Source organism: Oreochromis aureus, linkage group 5 (genome assembly GCF_013358895.1).
Source record: "Oreochromis aureus strain Israel breed Guangdong linkage group 5, ZZ_aureus, whole genome shotgun sequence".
In the NCBI taxonomy this organism is placed as follows: domain Eukaryota; kingdom Metazoa; phylum Chordata; class Actinopteri; order Cichliformes; family Cichlidae; genus Oreochromis; species Oreochromis aureus.
Window position 1 is genome coordinate 35,072,874 of NC_052946.1, and position 23,670 is coordinate 35,096,543.

General features: G+C 39.1%; 1 protein-coding gene across 1 annotated transcript in view; it reads left to right on the forward strand.

Moving 5' to 3' along the window:
• LOC116320757 (potassium voltage-gated channel subfamily D member 3-like) overlaps positions 1-23,670 on the forward strand; it is a 99,789-nt gene that overhangs the window by 74,480 nt on the left and 1,639 nt on the right. Inside the window, exons 4-7 of the mRNA XM_031740460.2 lie at positions 4,884-5,046; positions 16,377-16,478; positions 21,499-21,594; positions 23,133-23,386. Of these exons, the coding sequence (XP_031596320.1) occupies positions 4,884-5,046; positions 16,377-16,478; positions 21,499-21,594; positions 23,133-23,386 (615 nt within the window). The remainder of the gene's footprint in view (positions 1-4,883; positions 5,047-16,376; positions 16,479-21,498; positions 21,595-23,132; positions 23,387-23,670) is intronic.

Below are 23,670 nucleotides of genomic sequence, written 5' to 3' on the forward strand. Positions count from 1 at the left end.
GAGGTAGGTAAGACTGGTATTATAGTGCTCTTCGGCAAGGAGAGCAGGCCACGGTGGAAGCTTTAGGTCAAAAAAACAAGAGACAGAAAGGTGGATAGCCAAAGAGCATCCCTCAAGAGGCCCAGTGGTCAACAGTGCATGGGTCTTACCTGTCATAGGTCTCTTGGTGTCGAGAATGCAGTGGAGAGGAAACTCGGGAGCCAAAGAGGCCAAACAGTCAGAGAGGAAGCAAAAAGGGTCTTTTGACAAGTGCAAGTGTTCCAGTGAAGACTAGAGGATTAAAATCAACTCTGTTCTTGAGCCTGTTTTAAGTGACTCTTATGTAGATGGGTTGGTCAAGGTCAGAGGTACTATATGCAGCATAGTCCTCTCTGTTTTCTTCTTACACAAAAACGGTGCACGAGCAAACACTGGTGAACATCGTTTTATGTCACAGTACTTAAAGTCGATGTAAGTATCCTCTCCAGGTGATGATTTTGTGTCTCTTCTCGCCAACTTACAAGCACGTCCTTGAAGTCCGTTATTAAATCAATTTGTTGCCCCAAATGCCATCATGGCTCACAGCATTCACCAGAGTACACCTTGGCTTCTTCCTCGCCTCAGATCCCACTGGCAAGGCTTTGTTATGCCTGGTCTGAGCCACACAGATAGCACTGGTCCTATCTTTCTGCTTCTGTCCACCTGTCACAGCAGTCATTCACCTGTGTAATCAAATTATCAGGGGCCCAAGAGAAGCAGAGGACAACAGGCATTAAAATAGGGAACAAAGAAAGGAAAAGCAGCAAAGATTTCTGTACAATGCTATGTCAAAAATTATTTCACTACATATTATTGATGTAGTAAATCAGTAATAAATACCGAGATATTTTTATATTAATAGTAGGTAATAATACTGCATGTTTTTGAGGGAGCCAGAAGTAATGAACCAACAAGGAACAATTGACTTCTAATTTCCTTTCAGCTGTACAGACCTCAGTACTCTTGTACTTTTTTCATTTAATAATAAGTATTTATAATTTATCTGAAAATTGATGAGTGTAAAGACAGAAATAATTAATGTTCCTGCATGCATGTGATGTTGTTTCCACTCATTTTTGTGGCCAAGGACAGGGTTAAGGTTCACAGAGCAGAGCAGCAACATTGATGTGATTAAGGACTTTTAGCTAGCACTTGTTATGTTATTTCTGACATATGACAAAAGCAGATTTTTCATAATTATAGCTGAATTTATTTATTTATTTGTACATGAGGTATTCTAGGGTTATTTAGCTTTAAATTTAGCTGTAACTCACTTACTTTAACTTGTCTTTCCCGTTAGTTGTGCTACTCACACGCCGTTCAAATTCAGCATCTTAGATTTACTTTTTTTCTCAAGGTCATTTACATACTAATGGAACGCCCACTGATTACATTTTCTTCCCCATATCCAGTTCAGGGTCATGACAGGGCTGGAGCCTATCCCAGCTGTCATAGGGTAAAAGCCAGGGTACACCCTGGACAGGTTACTAATCTATCACAGAGCTAACAGGGAGACAGACGTTCATACCTATGGCTAATTTATCATTTAACCTAACATCCATGTTGAACTGTGAAAGGAAGCCAGAATACCTGGGGGGAACCCATGAAGGCACAGAGAGAACAGCTAGCTGCCACAGAGAAGGTCTCAGCCAGCGAGTGGATTTGAACCTTGTGGATGGCTTTGAAAACACTTGCTGTTGCTGCTCTGACCAACCTCCAAAGCCAGAAGAAACCACTGTTGAGGTAAAAAAAAGAGGAAATGCCAAGTTACTCACAAGCAGGACAAAAAAAAAAAAAATCAGTGTGAACACATCTTGTGGAGTGATGAATTTAAAATTTAAATTTGTGGGTCAACTCATTGTCAATACGTCCTGAGGAGGTCAGGAGAGCAATGAGTGTCTACGGCTATCTATAAAAGATAGAATCTACATTTCAGCAAGTGGTGGGGATCTTATCAAAACTGATGAAATTATGAACAGAGAAAATTACCGTCAGATTTTGATCCACCATGGAATTCCATGTGGAAAATGTGGGATTAGAGACAACTTAATTTTTCAGCATGACAAATTAAGTTGCCTATCCCGTAAAAGCATAGAGTGCCTGGACAGAAAACACACACATGGAACACTACCATTCATGTACTGGCCTCCCGAGAGACTGGACCCCAACATCATATATATATATATTATATACATCATATATATATATATTATATACCAGTGTCTTCAGAGAGAACAGACCAAAAGAGAGCCAATATCCAAAGAAGAGCTTTGAATGTCCTTCAAGAAGCCTGGAGAACTATTCCTGAAGAAGGCTGTGTTGAAGAACAAAGCTGGTCATACCAAATACTGACTTTCAAGCTTATAAGAATTGTACAAACTCTGTTTTTGCCTTATATTCTGTATTTCAATATATATTTGCTCATGTTTCAATAAATCACTGCATCTTAAAAGGTGATGTCAGTTGCGTGTTTAAAGCATGTATCCCACTTTAACCACGAGTGACTATTATGGTGAAAGTGACAATTTTCCGTCTGTAGTGTCTCACAACTATGATTTTCAATGATAAATTATATAAATATGCAGAGCTTTCAGACAAGAAACAACAGCATGACAAGAATGTTTCTGGCACTTGCCTTAACAATTCAATTTTCAAGGTTGAGAATTGCAATGCGGAGCCAGTAATTGCACTGCATTCAAAGTGTATAATTCAGTTTTGAGCAAATTTCTCTAAGAAACAAAATAGAAAATAGAAAATCAATTTGCTTATTTATTTACTACCATGAAAAACAACTTGGCCTTCATTAAGCTCTTTGACAGGATGTAACTGGCATGGTTTTGGGTCGGTGACCCAGTGTTCTGTGTTTTGGACTTTTTAATCTTGCTAAATTTATTTTGAGTTTGAGAACTGGACCTATTTCTGGATGTTATTATGTTGGGTTTTCTTGTTTAGTTACTTTAGGTCAGCGGTCCCCAACCTTTTTTGCGCCACGGACCGGTTTATGCCCGACAATATTTTCACGGACCGGCAATGAGGTGTCGCGGATGAATACAACAAAATAAAACTAGTGCCGGTACCGAAAAAAAGAAGATTTATTCATAACACACGTGAAAAGACCCAGGAAAACCGAGTTAACGATAAAACGATAACAAAATAACGTTGAAAACCGATAAAAACCCTGAAAACCATACATTTCACACCTGAGCCTCAACTCTCACGGCCCGGTACCAAACGACTCACGGACCGGTACCGGTCCGAGGCCCGGGGGTTGGGGACCGCTGCTTTAGGTCATCGGTCATCAGTTTATTTTCCCGTTCCCTCAGTCCTGTCTCTGTTTCTTGTTTAGTGTTTTCCTCCTGTTTTCTTACACCCGTCTTTATGTTTTGTCCTCAGCATCTTTCATGTTAGATCTGTTGTTTCCATGTTTGTTACTCTCTGTCTCCCCCTCTCATCGCAGTGTCCCTCACCCTCTCTCATCCCAGTCATGTCTCCCTTACCTGTTCCCATGTTCTTTTTTGTGTTTTGTCTGTCGTGTGCTCCCATGTTTGTTTATCCCCATCCCGGTGTCAAGTTTGCATGTTGTATGCGTACTACTTCCTGTTTTATTTTGGCAGTCCCTCCTTTCGTGTGCTTTGTGTTCAGTTTGCTTCTCCTGTCTCGCTGTGTGCACATTTGTTCCTGCTGTGTTCCCGTGTGTTTCCTTCTCCCTGATCATCCCTTAGTGTGTCTGTGTTTTCTCCGGTCAGTTGTCACAGCGTCTGTTTACCCACCCAGTGTCTCCATGTTCCAAGTCTTCCAGGTCTCCCAGTGTTTTCCAAGTGTTTAGTTTCCCAGTTTAGGTTTTCATGAGCAGTTTCTTTTTTTTCTTTTTCTTTTTTTTTTTTGTCTGTCCCATTTCGTTCTTTAGCCGTCAGAATTGTTGTCTGAAGACCAACAAGGATACCAAATGGATTTATTTTGCCAAATGGATCATCATGGCATTGCCGTATTGGTCCATTTGATCAAACTTTGTTGTTATTATTTACTTTATTTTCAGTTGTTACAGATGGGACAGACATGACTGGGGGATAGGAAAGGGAGAAAGAAAGAGAGGAAGGAAAAGAAAATCAGAAGGGAAAAGGGACAGTGAGAAAGGGCACTTACAAAGACAAAGAGAAAAAAAAAATCTCCTGGATCACCTGTTGAGAGAAAAAGAAGAGAAAACAAGCAAAAAAAACAAAAAAACAAAGCAACATACTAAACACAACACCATCACGTTAATCTAGCTAAGTGTGAACAGCAGTAAATACTAAATATTGAATGTTGTTGTGCTAAATATTGAATGTTGTTGTGGAGCAGTTTCTTTTTAAGTTTGGCTGTCTTACTTTGTTGTAATGTTTATTAACAGCCTATATAAAGGTGATTAATTCATTTTTCTGCCCCGTGAGAACACTATGGCACTTTTTCTGCTATAGTGATGTGTAACAAAAGTCCAGACTTTGAAAGGGAGTCCTTACAGTTTTCCACTGCAGTGTTTATTCTGTATTTTTTGACCTTTCTGATGAGTGGCAGGCAGTGTGAATTGCTGCTTTGTCTACAGTAGCAGAAGCAAGCGCCACAATGTCAAGTGTATTCAAAAATTATAGCCTTTCTTTTAATATGCCATCTTTTTTTTCACATCAGTCAAAGAGCAAGGACTTTTTATACAAAGGGTTTTCTTTTCTTTCTTTTTTTCTGCTGGCATTTCCACTCTCGTTTCTTCATGCACAAATTCAAAAGACATTAAAACAGATCATAAAAAATAGAACTACACAGTAAAGTGCATTTGAAACTATGCATCAATGTAAATCGTTTTCCTAACCTTTCTCATTTATCTCCTTTTGTAGGTATGGGGACATGGTGCCAAAGACAATTGCTGGAAAGATCTTTGGCTCCATCTGCTCCCTGAGTGGCGTCCTGGTGATCGCTCTGCCCGTCCCTGTCATAGTCTCCAACTTCAGCCGCATCTACCACCAGAACCAGAGAGCAGATAAACGGCGTGCTCAGAAGGTACAAGTTGGTGTTTTTATCTCATGTGCTGTGTTAAATCATGTGCACATATTACCTGAGGAGTGTGTGCTCTTTGTTTTCAAAAGGAAAAAGTTGTAGTGCAATATGACACATTATTAAGTTAATGAGAATAAATGGGAGGATGAAATGTTGAGTAAAACTTTTGGATGTGCGGGTACTAATGGTTATTCCTAAAATGGGAAAAGAAAACTTTTGAAGGTCCTTTTGTTTTATTCGAATCATTAAAATAATGGATGTGAGTTTAAAGATCTTGATGACAGATGAGTTTCATTCATATGAAAGGCACACAAGCATTTTACCAACTTAAAAAAAGGTGCTGGTGAAAGGGGCTGACCCCAATTAGGAACTGTACAACTGCTTTGCGAATGAATGTCCTTCACCATAATTCATCCCACATTTTTCAGCACCATCATACACACAAGAAATGTGTTGCCCTTTAGATGCACATTAACTTAACATACTTTTACACACACACTCACACACAAGTTGTGTGTTTCTTAGACACACACTAAGTACCAAATGTTAGCCAGCCATTCACTACAATTCCCCCAGTAGGCTTGACCTTTCTATGGGGCTAGATAACAGCGCTATTAAGTTAGAGAGCAGCTGCTGATAGCTAATTGAGGAGGGAAAAGTGTGATTTGAATCCTTACTGATATTAGAATCCTAGGTGGGTGGTTTTCTAATTAATATACTGATTTGAATCAGTTCAAACACAACAGCATGAGCTCTCCTGCACCTTTATTGAGTCCAGTGAGCCTCAGTTCTGAGTAAAATAGGTCTGATGGAGGCAATGAATTGGTGAACTGGTGAAGCTGGATTTATCCTGTTAGATCAAACCTCAGTCAGTCTTGGTAATATTTACATTTAAGAAATGGAGAAAAACCTTATGTACTTACATTTGGTTTCATAATATTTTCAAAAGACTGCCCAGTTGTGTATGTTTCATAAAAATATAACGCACTAAATTATTTTATTGTGTCTACTTTAAAACACTGTTTCCCACTGATGTGGTATACAGGAAATACAACCTCTGCAGTACTTCTTCTGTAACACTTTCATAACAGATGCGTAGTTACTTGTTCATTGACAGAATGTCTATTGTTTTGATATTGATATTGATATTAAATGGGCATGGTCGTACTGTTGCTAAGCAACAGCGACTGACAGTAGGGCTGACCAAATATAATCCATGACCCAGCAGCTTTTGTTTTCCATGCATTTGTTGTGCAACTTACTTTTTATATTGATCCTGAAGGATTTTTTTTAGATATCATCTTTCAGTGGTTGTAAAACATTTTTAGACCACAAAGGGACCATAAACTCTTCACACTAATGAAGTTCTTTTAGCTTTTTGATGCTTTTCAGGCTTATAATGCCTATTAAAGCACTGAGGAGGCTCTCTGGGAAACAGAGCCCACTCTCAATGAGGAATTAATTTACAAAAACATTATTAAGCTGTTAAAGGATAATTAAAAAGAAATAACATTTTATTGCTGCTTTTTGCCATGGTTGTTGAGGATCTTCCCTCAATAGAAATCCCTGATGCAAGTAAACCATTATTCACATTTTAAAAGCTTAAAGGCTTAAAAACTAATGTTCAAAGTTCAAACAACGGACAGGACAACAAAATGCAAGCAAACACGGAAGTGCCAAAGTGCTTAGAAAGAAATCTGATTCAGCAATTAGAGTTAAGGTCTATAGGTGGCTTTAATATAGTAATTTAGCATAAATGTTTGTATCTAAAGTGTCGCGTATACATAAAATGAATTTTAAAAAAAGAAAGTAGGTCTAGACTTGGTGATGTATTAATAAAATTGTTACCTAAATAAAATAAAAAAATAACTTGTTCTGGTATTTCAACATGACAAGCTACATTCTGTCATTGCTTTAAATGGATTTAATCCTATTACACAACAAAAATGTCCCTCACACACGTTGTTGTTTTTGTGAAGCTTTAGTTTGTCTTGGTGATTGGCTGCTTTTTCACTCTTTTTCAGTCCAGTCTTTGTATCGGACCACTTTCAGAGGAATGTTTTTGCTTTTTAAGCCTCTTAACACTGACCTGTGAATCATTCAAGCAGAAAAAAGGCACCTAACTCAAGAGATGAGCCAGTTCTAAATTATAAATATTAGGCACAAGAAACAAGAGCCTACCCAGAACAATATATAATTTCTTCCCACTTCTTTAGTTGAATCTATAAAAAATGCTAAAGACAACATGGTTTAAAAAGCATAAAATAGTGTTTTAGCTGTTTAGATGATTTAGATTATTTAGTGTGCAGTGTGTCCATAAAAGGATTAAAGTGCATAAGTGGAGGACAAAAGAAAAAGTGGCAGGCCTAAAAGAGCAGATGAACAGTATGTCAAAGTCATGTCCTTAGAAAATAGCACAAGACACTGACACCGGCCCTGAGAGATGCATTTGGCCCTTCAATTGATCCATCTACTGTTCACCGAAGCCTCATTAGAAATGGTGGAAGGGTGGCTGTCAAGAAGCTCTTCTTGACATATGACGGTTATGTACCAGGAAAAAAAAACAGACCCACATGCAGGACACCGAATACAGGAATGAACTAAAAAAAACAACAAAATCCAACACAAATGCAGGGCAGGAGCAGAAAAACTAAACACCAGGAAACACAAAGCAGGGGGACACACGACCATGAAGGAGGACATGACAAAGGACAAGAGGAGACTCACAAAATAATGGCAGGAGAGGAAACAGGTTGGAACATAGCTGAGTTTATTTTGTCTGTTTCAAATCATTGTCAATATGTACAAAGGAGGCAAAGGAGGTACAAGCGTGTCTACAGTCATCTGTTAAACACGGCAGAGGCTCTGTCATGATTTGCAGCTGTATTTCAGCAAGTGGTGTTGGGGATCTTGTCAAAGGTGATGTTGGGCAGAAAAACTAAGCAACACTATCAGTCATAGACCAGCCTGGACCCTGACATTAGCTAGAACAGTTTGGGAACAAAAGACAGCCAAGAGATTTAAGTGTTCTGGGGGGGGGGGGCTATTCCTGAAGACTACAGGAAAGTGTCCCTGTGAGAGTTCAGGCTGTACTGAAGAATAAAGGTGGCTCTATGTGTATGCTGGTTTCAATAAACCAGTGCAACTATTCATTTTTTTCCAGCAAAATATTAAAAAATTATGGATTACTGCTCATGGTTTTTGTACAGTGTCCCCCAGTGAGCTAATTTTGATCTAATATAGTAACTTCTTCTTCTTCTGCCTTTAATATAACTTAAAACAATAAGAAAAATCAAGGGGAACGGGGAGAGATCTGTTATTTTAACTCTCCTTGATGGAAAATTCCTTTTCCTTTTATTACTTTATATCTCCTGGCCTCCCATTTCTCTCCAGATCTCATTCGTCTTCATTCTTCTATAACAACATGCTGCTCTCGGTTCCTATTACAATTATGTAGTCATCAGGGGATTTGATTTTACAAAAAGGTCTTCTCGTATATCCATCGTAGCTTCTCAGTCATTAAATAGAAAGTAGAGAAACCAAATTGGGCTTAATGATAGTTATTGCCTGCTAACTACTGGAGTGTATGCCTCAGTGCAAAGTACAGTCTCTCTTCAAGTTCAGTAACCCACTGAGGATATAACTAGCCACAGAAACAACCCCTGCCCTGATACTAATGTTCCTAATTCCCCAATAATTTGAAAACCAAACGTGCAGAGGACGAAGACAGGTTCCTCTTTTCTTCCTTCAGCAAATCAGCACTGCAGCACAGTGCAGTCAGAGTGCCGATAAGTGTCGAGGCAGTAAATGGACTGAGGTCACACCGGTAATGGGACAGCAAAGTCAAGTGGAGCCACACTGAGAGATGGCAGGTTGTTAAGGAAAAAAAGTCCTGAGACCAGAGACGTGAGGGCAAAACAAGACGATGGGAGCAAGAGAGGAAAGAGGGATGGAGGTCTGACAAGAGTAAAAAGACTAAGAGAATAAAAAGAAGACAGAGGAAGCAGAAGGAAGACGTCTGAGAGAGGTCTGATTGGGGTAGAAGAAAGAAAAAACAGGAAGAGGGCTCCATATAGCAGTAGTTTCAAGGCTCACTTGTCTTGGAGGTGAACATTTTGAACCTTTCTGCTGTCTGACTGTCACACTGTGGGTGGTAATGTTGGAGTATATAGGTCTGATTTGTGTGGTCAACCGAGACCACCGATGAAGTAAAATCACCACAATCATGACTGGGTTTTAGTCAGGATGTTGAAGAGGCTCGTTAGGGGCACACCAAACTTTAGAGTAATTTCTTAAAGAACTTCCCCAGCCATGAAATACTTATTCATCATCCTTTAGGAGGCATTTACTTCTAAAGATGAGTTTAGTGAATTTGAACTTTAGGGATTTTGAGGGATTTTTAACGTAACCTCTCCTCCCCTTTTACAGTATCATGCATTTGTTTTTTTATTTTATGGATGGTATTTGATGTATCAGAATAACAAAGTATCAAGTATTTGATACTTTCATCAGAATTTTTATACTTTAATAGAAGAATGAGGTTTATTCAGGTGGCTTTGGCTCAGGAGGTAGAGCAGGTCATCTGCTAATAAGAAGGCTGGTGATTCTATCCCTGGCTCCTCCAGTCTGCCTGTGAAAGTATCCTTGGCCAAAATACTTATGCTCACAATGCTGCTCACAATGCATTCATCAGAGTGAGAATGTTAGATAGAAAGTGCTTGTGTGAATGAGAGATGCTGTATAAAGCGCTTTGAGTGCATTTGCCATAAAAATAACACATTCAGACGTAGCTGTATGGATTCCACATTCTCTTACAGTGAATTGACATGAGTAATTATCTTTTCTATCAATCTCTGACTTTAATCATGTCTGGGTTTTCGGTTTTATTTTACAGTAGTGTCTTAAGGTCAAGAAAAGCAGTAAAGTATATCAATTGAACACTGTGGACGTTTTCAACATATTTGAAAAAGCAAACATATGACCAACTCTGAAACAGCTCTTTTATATGCAAGCTTTATATGAAAAAAACAGAAAATGTTTAATCATTTTCATAATTTGAATATATAAATGACAAAAAATTGCAGAAAGACGCCACTAGTGAATGTAAAAGCATCGTAGGGAATATGGGGAACGAGAATTATGAGTGTTTTTCTTTTGTCTTTCACACTACATGTTGTGGGTATTTGTATCCCATATATTATGTTGTAGAGGTTGTATTTAATGTTTGCTACCACGGTCAAGAATCCCTTGTGAAATTTGATCTCAGTAGAACTTCCTGGCTAAATGAAGGTAAAACAGATCAATCACATTTCAGCTTGGGTGCCAATTGTGAGATTCTCCTTAGGGAATGATACGTGACACCAAACATCCAGTGTCTTCTATTCTCTTTGTTATTGAAATGTGTGGCATCATCATGCCTGCATCTAAAGAGCTTTCTGAGACCTTTGGGATATTTATGAATCTGGCACTGAGGTCAAAGAAACTAACCATTCCAGTCTAAGGAAACTATTCTAAAAGTAGAAAAGATTTTCAACAATATGAGAAAAAAATGCCAATCTGTCTAGGACTAGACTAGAAGTCTCGGATAATGTAAGATTTCATTACAGGATGTGCAGGTAATGCTTGCACCTGTTGCTATTAGCATACACGCATTTATAGTCTGAAAGAGAATCCCAAATTTAACCTGCATGTGAAGCATGCCATTATCAGAATCAGAATCAGAATACTTTATTGATCCCTGGGGGAAATTATTTTTTGTTACAGTGCTCCATTATAAACCAACATTAACAAAACAGACAACACGCTAACTAAGAATAGTACAATATACATATATATATATATATATATATACATAAGTCACACATTAATAAATAGCTGGAAAGAAACATATAGTTGTAGCAGTAAACAGTGTGTTAAGTGGATGTGTTGTACAGGGAGATGGCCACAGGCAGGAATGATTTCCTGTGTCGTTCAGTGGTGCTTTTCGGTACTCTCAGTCTCTCACTGAACGTGCTCCTGTGACTGACCAGCATGTCATGGAGTGGGTGGGAGGTGTTATCCAACATTGTCTTTATTTTGGACAACATCCGCCTCTCTGACACCACCTTGAGGGAGTCCAGCTCCATCCCCACAACACTACTGGCCTTACGGATCAGTTTATCGAGTCTGTTGGCATCTGCGACCCTCAGCCTGCTCCCCCAGCATGCCACAGCATAGAGGATCGCACTGGCCACAACAGACTCGTAGAAAATCCTGAGCATTTTCTGGCAGATGTTGAAGGACCTCAGTCGCCTCAAAAAATAGAGACGACTCTGGCCCTTTCTGTAAAGTGCTTTGGTGTTTTTAGCCCAGTCCAGTTTATTGTCAATATGTACTCCAAGGTATTTGTAGTCATCCACAATGTCAACACTGACCCCCTGGATTGAAACAGGGGTCAAGTGTTTCCTGGTCTTCCTGAAGTCCACGATCAATTCCTTGGTCTTTGCCACGTTGAGCTGCAGATGATTCTGCTCACACCACGTGACAAAGGAGTCGACCACAGTCCGGTACTCTGTCTCATCATCCCCGTTGATGCATCCAACCACCGCAGAGTCATCAGAAAACTTCTGAAGATGGCAGGTCTCTGTGCAGTGGCTGAAGTCTGTGGTGTAGAGGGTGAAGAGGAAGGGGGAGAGGACAGTCCCCTGTGGTGCCCCTGTGTTGCTGATCACCTTGTCCGACACACACTGTGGGAGACGTACATATTGTGGTCTTCCTGTCAGGTAATCAACAATCCAGGACACCAGAGAAGGATCCACCTGCATCGCTGCTAACTTATCACCCAGGAGGGTCGGCCTGATGGTGTTGAAAGCACTCGAAAAGTCAAAGAACATGACCCTCACAGTGCTCGCTGGCTGGTCCAGATGGGTGTAGACACGATCGAGCAGGTAGATGATGGCGTCCTCAGTTCCGAGACGAGGCTGATAAGCGAATTGAAGGGGATCCAGATGTGGTCTTACTATGGGTCGCAGCTGGTCCAGGATGAGTCTTTCCAGGGTCTTCATGATGTGGGAGGTCAGTGCCACGGGCCTGTAATCCTGGGGGCCACTGGGACGTGGCGTCTTTGGAATAGGGACGAGGCATGATGTCTTCCACAGCACTGGTACCCTCTGCAGACTCAGACTCAGCATAAACAGTTTATGAAAGACTCCACACAGCTGGGGGGCACAGGTCTTGAGGACGAGGGGACTCACTCCATCTGGTCCAGCAGACTTGCCTGAGTGAAGTCTCCTCATTTGCATCTCCACCTGGTATTGAGTGAAGGTGATGGGTGGGGGAGGGGTGTCAGGAATCCCACAGGAGGCAACAGCGCCATGTGAAGAGAGAGGCTGGCACAGTGGTGTGGCTCTGGGTTCCAGGCTGACTACAGGTGAGGTTGTGGGGGTGTGAGCAGACACTGTTGTGTCGAATCTATTGAAAAACAGATTCAACTCATTAGCTCTATCCTCACCTCCCTCAGCTCCCCTTAAAAAGTTCTTTCTATCCAAAATGAACATTAGAGTAAAACTGCAGCTTGCTGACGAGCATGTACGCAAAGACTTTTTGGAATAATGGATAAAGATAGAGGCTTTTTGGCCACAGTAACAGTGGACATTTTTGTGCATTGATTATAAGATGACTTGAATCATATGAAAGGATTGCTTGAAGATAATGTGAGGCCATCTGTCCAAAAATTGAGGCTTTTGGATTATAATGAAACATGCCTTCAAAAATTAATTTCTCATAAGGAAGCAATGTGTGTTTCAAAGTCAATGAACACTACATACATGTTGTATCTTTTCTATCAAAGACTAACAAATTATTATCCACAAAAAAAAAATTCAAGTGAGATTTACTTACTTGCTGATGCCCATCTTTGTGTAAAATTTTACCCTTTTTTGAACTTTTAAACTTGTGTATCCAAAGCCTAATATACAATAGTGTTCCCTACTACACTTTCTTAGTATATAATAATGAGGCACAGTGAACTCAAGACACTTTCTTTTCATGATGAACATGGGTACTGTCACGGCTAGCGAGGCAAGCCACGTGGAGTTATGAAGAAGGACCCAAAATGCAGGCACTTACTTGATGCGAGTGAGCTTTACTTACGATAACAAAATATAAACAAAAGCAAGGGAGGCAAAATCAGAATTAAGAAAACCTGAACTGGAAAAACTAAGGGTCAAACAAGCAAATCTGAAACCTGAAGGAGACGGAGAGCAGCACAAACACGGGGTAAGATATACAGGGAGAAAACACGGAGTTAACACGGACGGACCAGTGGTGCGCACAAGAGAAAACACACTATAAATACACACAGAGGGAAACGAAGAAACTGCACACAGGAGGGAGACACAGCTGAACCTAATGAATATGACGAGACAAGAAGGCTGCAAACTGAATACACTAACATCAGACACTGACCTTCAAAGTAAAGCAGGAAATACACTGACAGAACTCAGCGACAGAGTGCAGACAAAACAAAGGGAACACAGAGTAACATGAGGACCATAGAGACCAAAACCGAAGAAGCAGAAGGAAGAAATCTGAGAGAGGTCTGATTGGGGTAGAAGAAAGAAAAAACAGGAAGAGGGCTCTATATAGCAGTAGTTTCAAGGCTCACTTGTCTTGGAGGTGAACATTTTGAACCTTTCTGCTGTCTGACTGTCACACTGTGGGTGGTAATGTTGGAGCATATAGGTCTGATCTGAGCATAGAGACCAAAACCTAAGAACAAAAATACAGAAGCCAAAACACTAGTAAACATGAACCAAGAAGAGACTACAGACTACTAAAAAAATAATACAAAATCAAAACACTGACCCAGGATCATAACAGGTACTGTGGTGAACATGGGTACGATCTGACATATATAGTCCTGTTTTAATCCCTAAAAATTCCTGTTTTTTTTAGTTTATTCATATATATATTTTTTACTTACTTTTAAATTATTTGGAGGCAAACATATTTTTTCTGGTTGGCATTTTCATGAAGATGAGTTTTGTAAGAGAAAACAATAAATTCATAATCATTGGTTGAGAATTTTCAGTTACATTTTCACTAATATTTCAATGAAAGATTAATTCTGTCCCTCTGGGGCTCAGACAAACTTTCAAATCAATGGGATTTGAAGGCCATCAAAAGCAAACTGACCTGGAAAAGGCCTGGTTTGCAGTTCGTTCAAGAGCATACACAATGGTTTACAGCATAAAAACGAACACTACAGTGCTCAGTTGGAAAACAAATCATTTTTATTGCAGATAGATAAATATTGATCCATGTATGATACCTTTATTAACTATTCAGGGACTTGATTTTAAACCAGTTTGACTTAATCTGCTTCAATACTTCTCACTGTCTTTGACCTTGAACTAAATGAGACTCAATCACACGTCTGGATTTTAGCAGAGTTTTCGTGTGTTTAGAGTAAAAGTTTGGGCTCAGCAGCTCATCACAGATGCTCACCGCAACCTTTTGCACTTACAGAAGAATCAGAGACGCTTATTCTTTCATATTTTTTCCCTTTCTTGTGTCAAGTAGTACTTTTGATCAATAATAAAGCCAGGCAGCTTGTGACGGTAATTTCACTGGTTCCTAATTCATTCACTCTTCAGCTGCAGAAAGAAGCCATCAATGATCCTCCCACTTTACCCGTTTCACATACTGACCACGTACATACACAAGCACTATTATTACCTCTCAGGTTCCAGCTTTTCATACAACTTCACAAGTTTGACAGGCAGTTTTTGAAGCCTCTAAATATTACTTTTGAATCATGTTTGGAAAGCAGATGTTCTTCAGTATCTCCTGTTTCTTAAATGTATATAAAGGGGGTGAGAGAGAGAGAGAGAGCACAGTGGGGTGAGGTTAAAGATAAAGCTCACCTTACAGTTGTCATAATATCCTCTTCATTTTATGAAATCCTTAATGTCTCTCTCATTTCCTGTCTCCTTTGTTCTATTATTATATCTATTATTTAAAGCAATTTTATCTTTTTTCTGCAACAGAAAAGGAATAAAATAAACTGATAAATGTTGGCAAACAGGCTTTGCAATGTTGTGATCTCAGTAGGTTCTCATGGGCATAATTGGCACTAATGCAGCAAATTATCAATTTGTGCTCGCAGCACCATTAAATGCAAGACATGGCTTTGTGTCGCATTTATATTTTTCTTAGTTTGAGCCCATTTTTTGTTGTTGTTGTTTTTCTTGGTGGACCGACTCTTTAGTTTTATCCTGTTTTAGAAGAATCAATCTGAAGGGTTCAGACTGAAAAGTCTCACAACTCTCTGCCAAAAATTGGAGTTTCAAAGAGATCATCGTGATTCTTCATTCTTTATTTATGATTAGTCGGAGTTTGCTGCTCTTCCAGGGATCCAAATAAAATGAATTATAAAAAACAAACAACTCGGTATCAATGGACTGGAAGGAAAAAATAGAAAAAGCGAAGCTGTAAAGAATCAGAAAATATAAAGGCTAAAGTTACAGATGAAAGAATAAAAAGTTAAAAGAAGACTTTCATTAAAAAAGCTTTTTGATTCAATCTACACTGTCTTGGCAAAATTGTTGTTAGACATCCCAATTAGAGCTACAACTACCCAAGAATTGTTTTCATGATTTCGATTGTTGTTTTCTCTATAAAACCTAAGAGATCTTTATATATTTAAAAAGAGCACTGTGTTAGACAAAAAATGATCAAAGTATTTACATATTATTTAACTGTTTTAAACCTAAGTCCTCATATTCTTGCACACCTTTAATCTAGAGTTGGTATAAGCCTCCAGTAACTTGAAATCCTATCATGTTTCCCCCAAACACAAAGACAAGCCATTATTGTAGAATTTGCTGTCTAAAACCTTTTTCTAGCTGGTGACTTCAGCCTCAGTCAGCATCTTTGGGAAAAACTGGAAACTGAGCCAGGCCTTATCGCCCAACATCACTACTGGGATTTCAGCTAAATGTGAGCAAAAATCTGCAGCAGCAAGATAGCAACATATTTATGCTCATTTCAGACTTGAAATTAAATTTTCAGCAATCCCAAATGAGTGTATTGTTTGGGTGCCGACTTACAGACATACTCAGTAGCAGCGTGTTGCAGACACAAGAACATGACAGCAGTCTCTGTCATACATAATGAAAGAGAGAAACTTGAAAATGCAGAGATAAGAGCAGTCATGTAGTAGCTGTGAAAATTACTACAGAGTTTGTGTGATGAGTTGGCAGATTCTCATCATTAAATAGGTATTAGTCATCTTCTCCGACCTCCCGCCTACCTTGTCTGATGCTGTGACCTCTTCTTCTTCCCACACCCAGAAAGCTAGACTGACCAGGATAAGAATAGCCAAGTCCGGCAGCGCCAACGCCTTCCTTCAGAGCAAACGCAACGGACTTCTCAACGAATTGCTGGAGCTGACGGTGAGAAAGACCCCTGACCCTCTGAATGCGAAGAACCACCAACAGCAAAGTGGGCGCGATGATTTCTTGGAAGCTGCTTTAAGTGCGCTCATTAAAAATGGTGCAATGCCAGCAGGTTGTAATTCAGTATTAATCATATTGCTCCTTGTCAAACGCCCATGTACTAATTATTTCAGTTCACTGCAACTCAGTAGCTTGGAGGCAACAACTTCACATCTGCAGTACACAAACACAAGCAAAGTGGCAACAATTACTGTCAAATAAACAGAGAACAATTTAAAAGTAATTTAGAGGCTATAAAAGAAGAAGTTGGAGCCATTACATTCTTGTTGTTATGCAGGGCAGAGGTGATAGCAGAGGCTAATAATGCTCCATGTGAGTGTTATCTGTGTAATAACACAAAGTGCTTTTTTTGGTTGTTCATCAGTCTGAGACTTGATTTAATCCGTGTCTGTGAAAACGGTAAGCTGAGGTTATCTAGGATGTAAGATTATTCTTACTTGCTTGTCGAGTCGCTCTTGGTGATAATTAGGTTGTTAGTGCATTAAAGGAGGCTTCAAAGCAAAGCGGAGCCACTGAACAATGAAACAGTGGAGACAATAGAGATTAACTTGAAAGTAGTTTTGAAGTTCAGTTTCTAATGCCTAGCATAAGAACATGCATCGCTGTGTTTCTCTCAGAGGACATAAATAATTATTTACTCTACTGTAATGCATGTCTGCACGTAAAGATCAGCTAACTTTCTACTTTTTGAATCAATCATCCCCCACTCTACATTTACTCATCTCTTTTATACAATATAGATATATATATATATATATTTTATAACCACCATGGAAAAATGTGTTAGGTAATGTGTGAGCAAATTGCCTGAATCCCATCCATCTAGACCATCGCTTGTGTTTTCAGTGACACACTCCCCTCCTTGCAGATGGTTACTAACATCCATTTGGACCTAATAGAGTCCAGTGTGAAAGCTCATGGGTGTCTGCAAGTGGTTAGAATTATCATATAAATGCCATCTGTGAGCACTGAGCACCCCCCTTTCCTTTTCGTGTCTGTGATGAAGCTGCCAGAGTCCCGGCGCATCAAATTACGATGGTGTCAATTCTGACAGTCGGTGACGCTGCATGGGTCCGAGGTAGGAGTGAGTGGAGATATATGACAAAAATCACTGATTCTGTCACAGTCATTAGTCAGACTAGAAGTTCACTCTGGGTCTGGTTGCATCTTGGCTTTTTTATTTGTTACTTAGATCACGGGTATTGATGATCCTGTTGAGTTTTATGGTTATCTTGCATACAAAGGCATTACAGCTTTGTCTCTTATCTGATCTTTTTTCATGGAGTAATTTAAATCTATAAAAAACTGCTCAAAACAGTATCACAGAGGAATGGTGCGTCATGCACTAAAGAAACAAAGAAAGAAGCCACACACCCATAAAAGGCAGCTTCACTTATACAAAAATCAGCACATACAAGAACGCAAAAAAAGAAGGCTGTAGTGAAATAGGACGATATATATAAAATAAATGAGCGGATTACTTATTTACTTGATGCCATCAAGCCTTGAAATATGTATATATACATATATTTGTAATTCCTGCATTCCCATGCCATCAGCTATGCATTAGCACATTTTCAGGTTTCCCAAATGATCCACTTTCCACCCCAGGAACTGAGTGTTCCTAGTGTTGAGAATGCGCTTAGACCAAATCAAATTTTTCATAGGTATTATAAATCACCTTATGTCACCCATTTATTTTTGAAGGTTTACAGCATCTCCATTTCAGAAAAAAATAAATAACTTTTTCCTTTTACAGAAAGTAAGGATACATAAATAAGTCTGTTGAAATAAGTCTGAATTATCTGTCTGGCAGCTCAAAAAGGTGAAACACAAGGTCTTTATTTTAATTCTTATTAAGAAACAATGGCTTTTTTTCAAACAGCAGCATACATCCACAATATATGCTATAAGACTCCTGAACAGCTGACCTACTCCAACTGCGATTTGTAAATGGTAAATGGTAAATGGCCTGTATTTGTATAGTGCTTTACTTGGTCCCTAAGGACCCCAAAGCGCTTTACACGATTTGTACATCAGGACACTTTGAACACTTTTGAACACAAGTTCATTTTGCACATTAAGCTTCTTTGTACATCCATCTACATCGACATCTGCATACCTCACTTGTCTTCACATACTTATTTCTGTACTTATTTATTTGTCTTTCATTATTTTTTATCCTTATTTTTATCTTTATTATCTTGGCATTTGTGTATGGACACCAAAGGAAGAATTTCATTGCAAAGAGAAATGCTGTTTCTTCTGTACACATGACAATAAACACTTTGAATCTTGAATCTTGAATAAGACCTGAGGTTCAGTAATATCTTGGCCAATGTGCTAGAGAAGTATGCAACAACTCAGACATCAGCTTAAATAAAACTATATTTATTATTTCACTGGTTACTCTGCAAATGAAAGGAAAAAAGGTGGGAAGCTTCACAATTGTATTATTTGTATTCAACATATGTATAATAGAACAAACAGTGACAACAAGCAGACCCAACTTTAGAGGGAGGCACTGCTGTAGTGATTCAACAGCTAGCTTAGACCTCAATCACAAAGGCCTAGAGATCTGATATCCACAGGTCACTGGGAAAACTGGGTGCGTGGAGGTTATTATGAGTCACTTGATGAAATTGGTTGCAAAGAGGATGCTGCACCGAAAACCTCTTTCGGATGGCTTTGGTCGTTAACAGGTTGCCATGGCCTCCCACAGTTATGGTAGTTTTGGGAGGGGGAGTTTTTCCTTCCCGCTGTCACCAAGTGCTTGCTCATAGGTGGTCGTCTGATTGTTGGGGTTTTCTCTGTGTTATTGTGGGGTCTTTAGCTTACAGTATAAAGCGACTTGAGACAACTGCTGTTGTGATTTTGTATAGAACATCTTGTCTGCAGTTATAACCTAACTATTACCAAAAATGGAGAAAGTTTGCCTTCAAAGTCAAGTTATGCCTTTTACTTTGAGGTACAATGCTCTGTTTTCACTACCGCTTGGAGAGAGCAGTTGGCAAGTGTTTGCAGGTTTTCAGTGTAAAGCTCTTTGTGACTTATTTCACCTTGTGACAAAGGTGAGGCGTATTCAAGGAATACACATTTAATCCTCATGACCGGTGATTGCCAGATGGTGACCAGCTGGTCTAGGCCTGTGTGACTGAGGCCATAGCACATAGCACTCTATATATCCTGAACTCATGGCATCCTGGACCTGACTCACAGCTAAATGCCAAACTAACTGATATTACCCTTCACACTTCCAGTGAGGCAATGGCCAGGCCAGCTCCAGAATACAGAAGTAACTTAACATTGGATAAAGAGCATTACTGTCATTCTCTAACTAATTTGAACACGTATTTATGGTAATATGAGATTAAATAGTGCACAGTTACAACATCAGTTGGATGGCCAGACTGACAAATCACAGCCCTCTAATGACATCTCCAGGAACTTGACATTTGGGTCACACATCCACTTTGAGGATACTGAAAAATGCCCAGATGGTAGAAGACCTTCTTGAATCTAAAATAAATAAATTGAGCTGCTACAAAGTAATAAAATTAATTGATACACCATTTAATATCAAACAAAATAACCTATAAAAAGAGTCCTGCATCCCTGAATACATCTTTAATCAAGACAATTCATTTTTGGATCATTTCATTTACTCAGTTCCCCAAAAAGAGATGTTCACATAATTATACACATCTCATTATTACTGTTATAGTTTTAGGTATCACATGAATAACATTGAATACTTTAGGGGGAGTTTTTTATTACAAATACAATGGAAAAAAATACATTTAGTTATTGTCCAATCATTCATTAGCAGCAAGGTTATTGTGATCAGCTTCCTTTTACTGACTACACAAAGTCAGCTTCTTTATTTACATGAAAGACCCTTGAATCTCGCAAGGTATCTATATTATGTGTGTATAGGTCCTCTGCCAGAGGGTAAATGCACAAATCGAGAGATCGGAAAACGTGCCCACATGACGGTGTTGTTCATGTTCCTGGAATCCGAATGAGAGTCCTTGGGCTGGTTCGCCTCCCACCCCAATCCTCTGAGTAACAATGAACAGTGTGGGGAGAGAATTAATCATTTTCAGTTTTCATGTTATTTGGCAATTGCAGTTACTTTGAGACAAAGGAATATTAGAGGCTGAATTTCAAACTAAGCCTGTTAGGAAAAATACCAACAAAGGGTTCCATAAGTTTCTGCTTCTGTGGGTTTTTTCCCTTCCTCAAACTCTGCGATCTCTCTTCTTTCTGAAGCTTCTGACATCAATAACTATTTAGCTGCCTCCAGCATCAAATAACACTCAGCGGTACCTACTTAGACAATTAAGTTAGAGGATTCGCAGTAGCACGGTTTTATAATTTGTATGTTGTTTGCTCAATAAACTGAAATTGGAAGTTATTTTGCTGCTTGCTTAAGCAAGGAAACAAATCAAAGGAAAAAACAGTAGGCTGTTTGTGGATATTTTTTTTTTTATAAAACCTACACAATAGGAAATAAATTACAAATTGGAGAAATTGGACCTAAAGATAAGGGATCAATTCACTCCAAACAGGAATGTGGTTTACTGTGTAACAAGTAAGTTATTTGAAAGCAAGTGGCAGGAGCTGCTGTCTACCTGCTCACAACTGAAATAAGGAGAAACTCATCAAACATGAACCACAAGAGTTCAGATGAAACTGAACTCCATGAAGCAGAACCTCTGCCTTTTTATTACTACTTCATTACTAAAAGTTCATTTTCAAAGTAATCTCAGCATCTGGTTCTTTATGTTTAGAGATTTATGTCCAAAGGCAACTTCCTGAATAATTTCACAGTATCTCCTAAAACTTACTGTGTGTGTGTGTGTGTGTGTGTGTGTGTGTGTGTGTGTGTGTGTGTGTGTGTGTGTGTGTGTGTGTGTGTGTGTGTGTGTGTGTGTGTGTGTGTGTGTACAATCAGGGTACAGAAGAGGATGAGCAGAAGCTGACCCAGAAGTCCATCTCTCTGTTAGAGAGCCAACACCACCACCTACTGCACTGTCTGGAGAAAACAACAGTAAGTGCACTTTGCTCTGTTATAAATATACATATCCACTGTATAGCTATGGCTGAAAACTTGGCTACATTAGTGAAGCTGGAGATACATTTTATACCATTTCTCAGTGACTAGTGATGAACCTTTTTTATATTTTCCAAATGTTGCCTTATCAGAAGCTTGCTGTTCACACTGACTTTGCATGTAGCTGCCAAATTCCCCCAAAACAGATGAAAAAAGGTGTTTAGGGCATTTTGCTGATGCCAAAAATGTCTGTCATTGTCACAGTAAGGTGTTCCTTGCTCTCAAATCTGTGGTTTGAGTTCAGCTGGAAGCAAAAATCACATTCTTGGTAAAAATAAATAAATAAAAGAAATATCATAATGTTTGCACGCCAGGTTGACAGTTGTTATGGGACTTTGTGGGTGTGGGGTTTAGAGTGGGTCTGTAAAAACTGGAACTTGCAGGGTTTTACAACTCAGCTGCACCCTAAACTAAATTTGGCATATTACTATGCCAAATCAGCTACACTGCAGTAAACCTGGTTTCTGAACTGCCCACCACAGTTTTGTCATGCAGTTCACACAGATGAGGCGTCACTGACGGCACACCAGTGTGTATTTGGACAGAGGAATATTCTCTTGTATTATTATTTTCTCCGTGTTGTTGCTTGTAATGTATTACTGAGATTTGCGATGTTGTCACTGTTTTTCACATTTCTGTATTGTTTTATATTTATTCAGACTGAGTTTTTGTACACAGTTGTTCAGATTTTCAGGCATGACAATGAAGTGAAGATTCAGTTCAACATTTTAAATGAGTTTCCTTTCAGTACTGAATCACATTTAATTTAAGGTTCCCTATTAGACAGAATACATCAGTTTATACTAATGATAGTCAGTCGTGTTTGAATTAGAACTTTCTGGCTTTAAGCTAACAGTTGTACATCATAATGTTGGACATTTATGTATTCCTTTAGTCTGAGTATGAGGATGAAACATCTCTTGAACTATAATTACATAGTTACAATGTGATATTAAAGGAATATTCACAGTATCTGTTAAATGTAACTACCCCTAAGTTCACTTAAACCTGGTCTGTGGTATACTTGTGTTAAAGTTTAGCTATGGTAACCTGTGCAGACCTGTGCAACAAGACACAGAAGACACTGGTTCGTACTACAGTTTGAGGACAGGACAGGATTTAGATCATCATGTAAAGGTTTGTCTCAAATCTGCATCCACTGTATAGTCTTTAAAGCTACTGTTGCAAAAGATGTTGGCTAAGATCTGTATTAAACACAGACAGTGTTATGCAGGCAGCCAATAAAGGGAATTAGCCAGATGCATGATTTTTGTATGATAAGATGAAGGTTTATTTTTATAATTTCTTTAAATTATATTTGTTTTGGTGTGGTTCCTTTTGTAAAATTATAAGTGAAGTACAACTGGGCAACAAGTCCTGTAACTCTGTTGTGTAGCCTATTTACAGACTGCTGTTTTTCTTCTCTCCTTTTTTGCTATCCCCATGTTTTTTTCATTCATCTTTTTTCTCTCCAGGCTCACGAGTTTGTGGACGAGCAGATATACGAGCAGAACTGTTTGGAAACGGCTCTGCAGACCTATCCCTCACGCAGTCCCTCTGTATCCAGCCATGACAGCTCCACACGTACCTGTTGTAGTCGAAAGAGAAAGAGAAATGTTCCTCTGCCTAACACCAGCCTGCCCACCACCCATTCAACACACCAGGGCCCGCTGCAGGAGCTCAGTGCCATCCACATACAGTGTGGTGACCCGCTGTCGCACACCGCCAGGTGAAACAAAAACAGATGCAGGGGCTAGCATCAGAGGTTTGGCAAAAATTTCAAACTCCTGGTGTTTGGCCATTGAAACTGTTTTATGTGTGCAAGCATTAATCTTTCGCTCCAAAACACATCTCTGGGGGTACACTTTGAAGTCCCTCACCCGACTCTAGACACTTAATAGATGGATCTGAATAGGCAATCGTCAACATTAATCCAGCTGCATTTAAATAATGCAATTAAATAAAATATATCTTTGAGAAATGAGTTATACTTTTTAACTAACAGAATACATT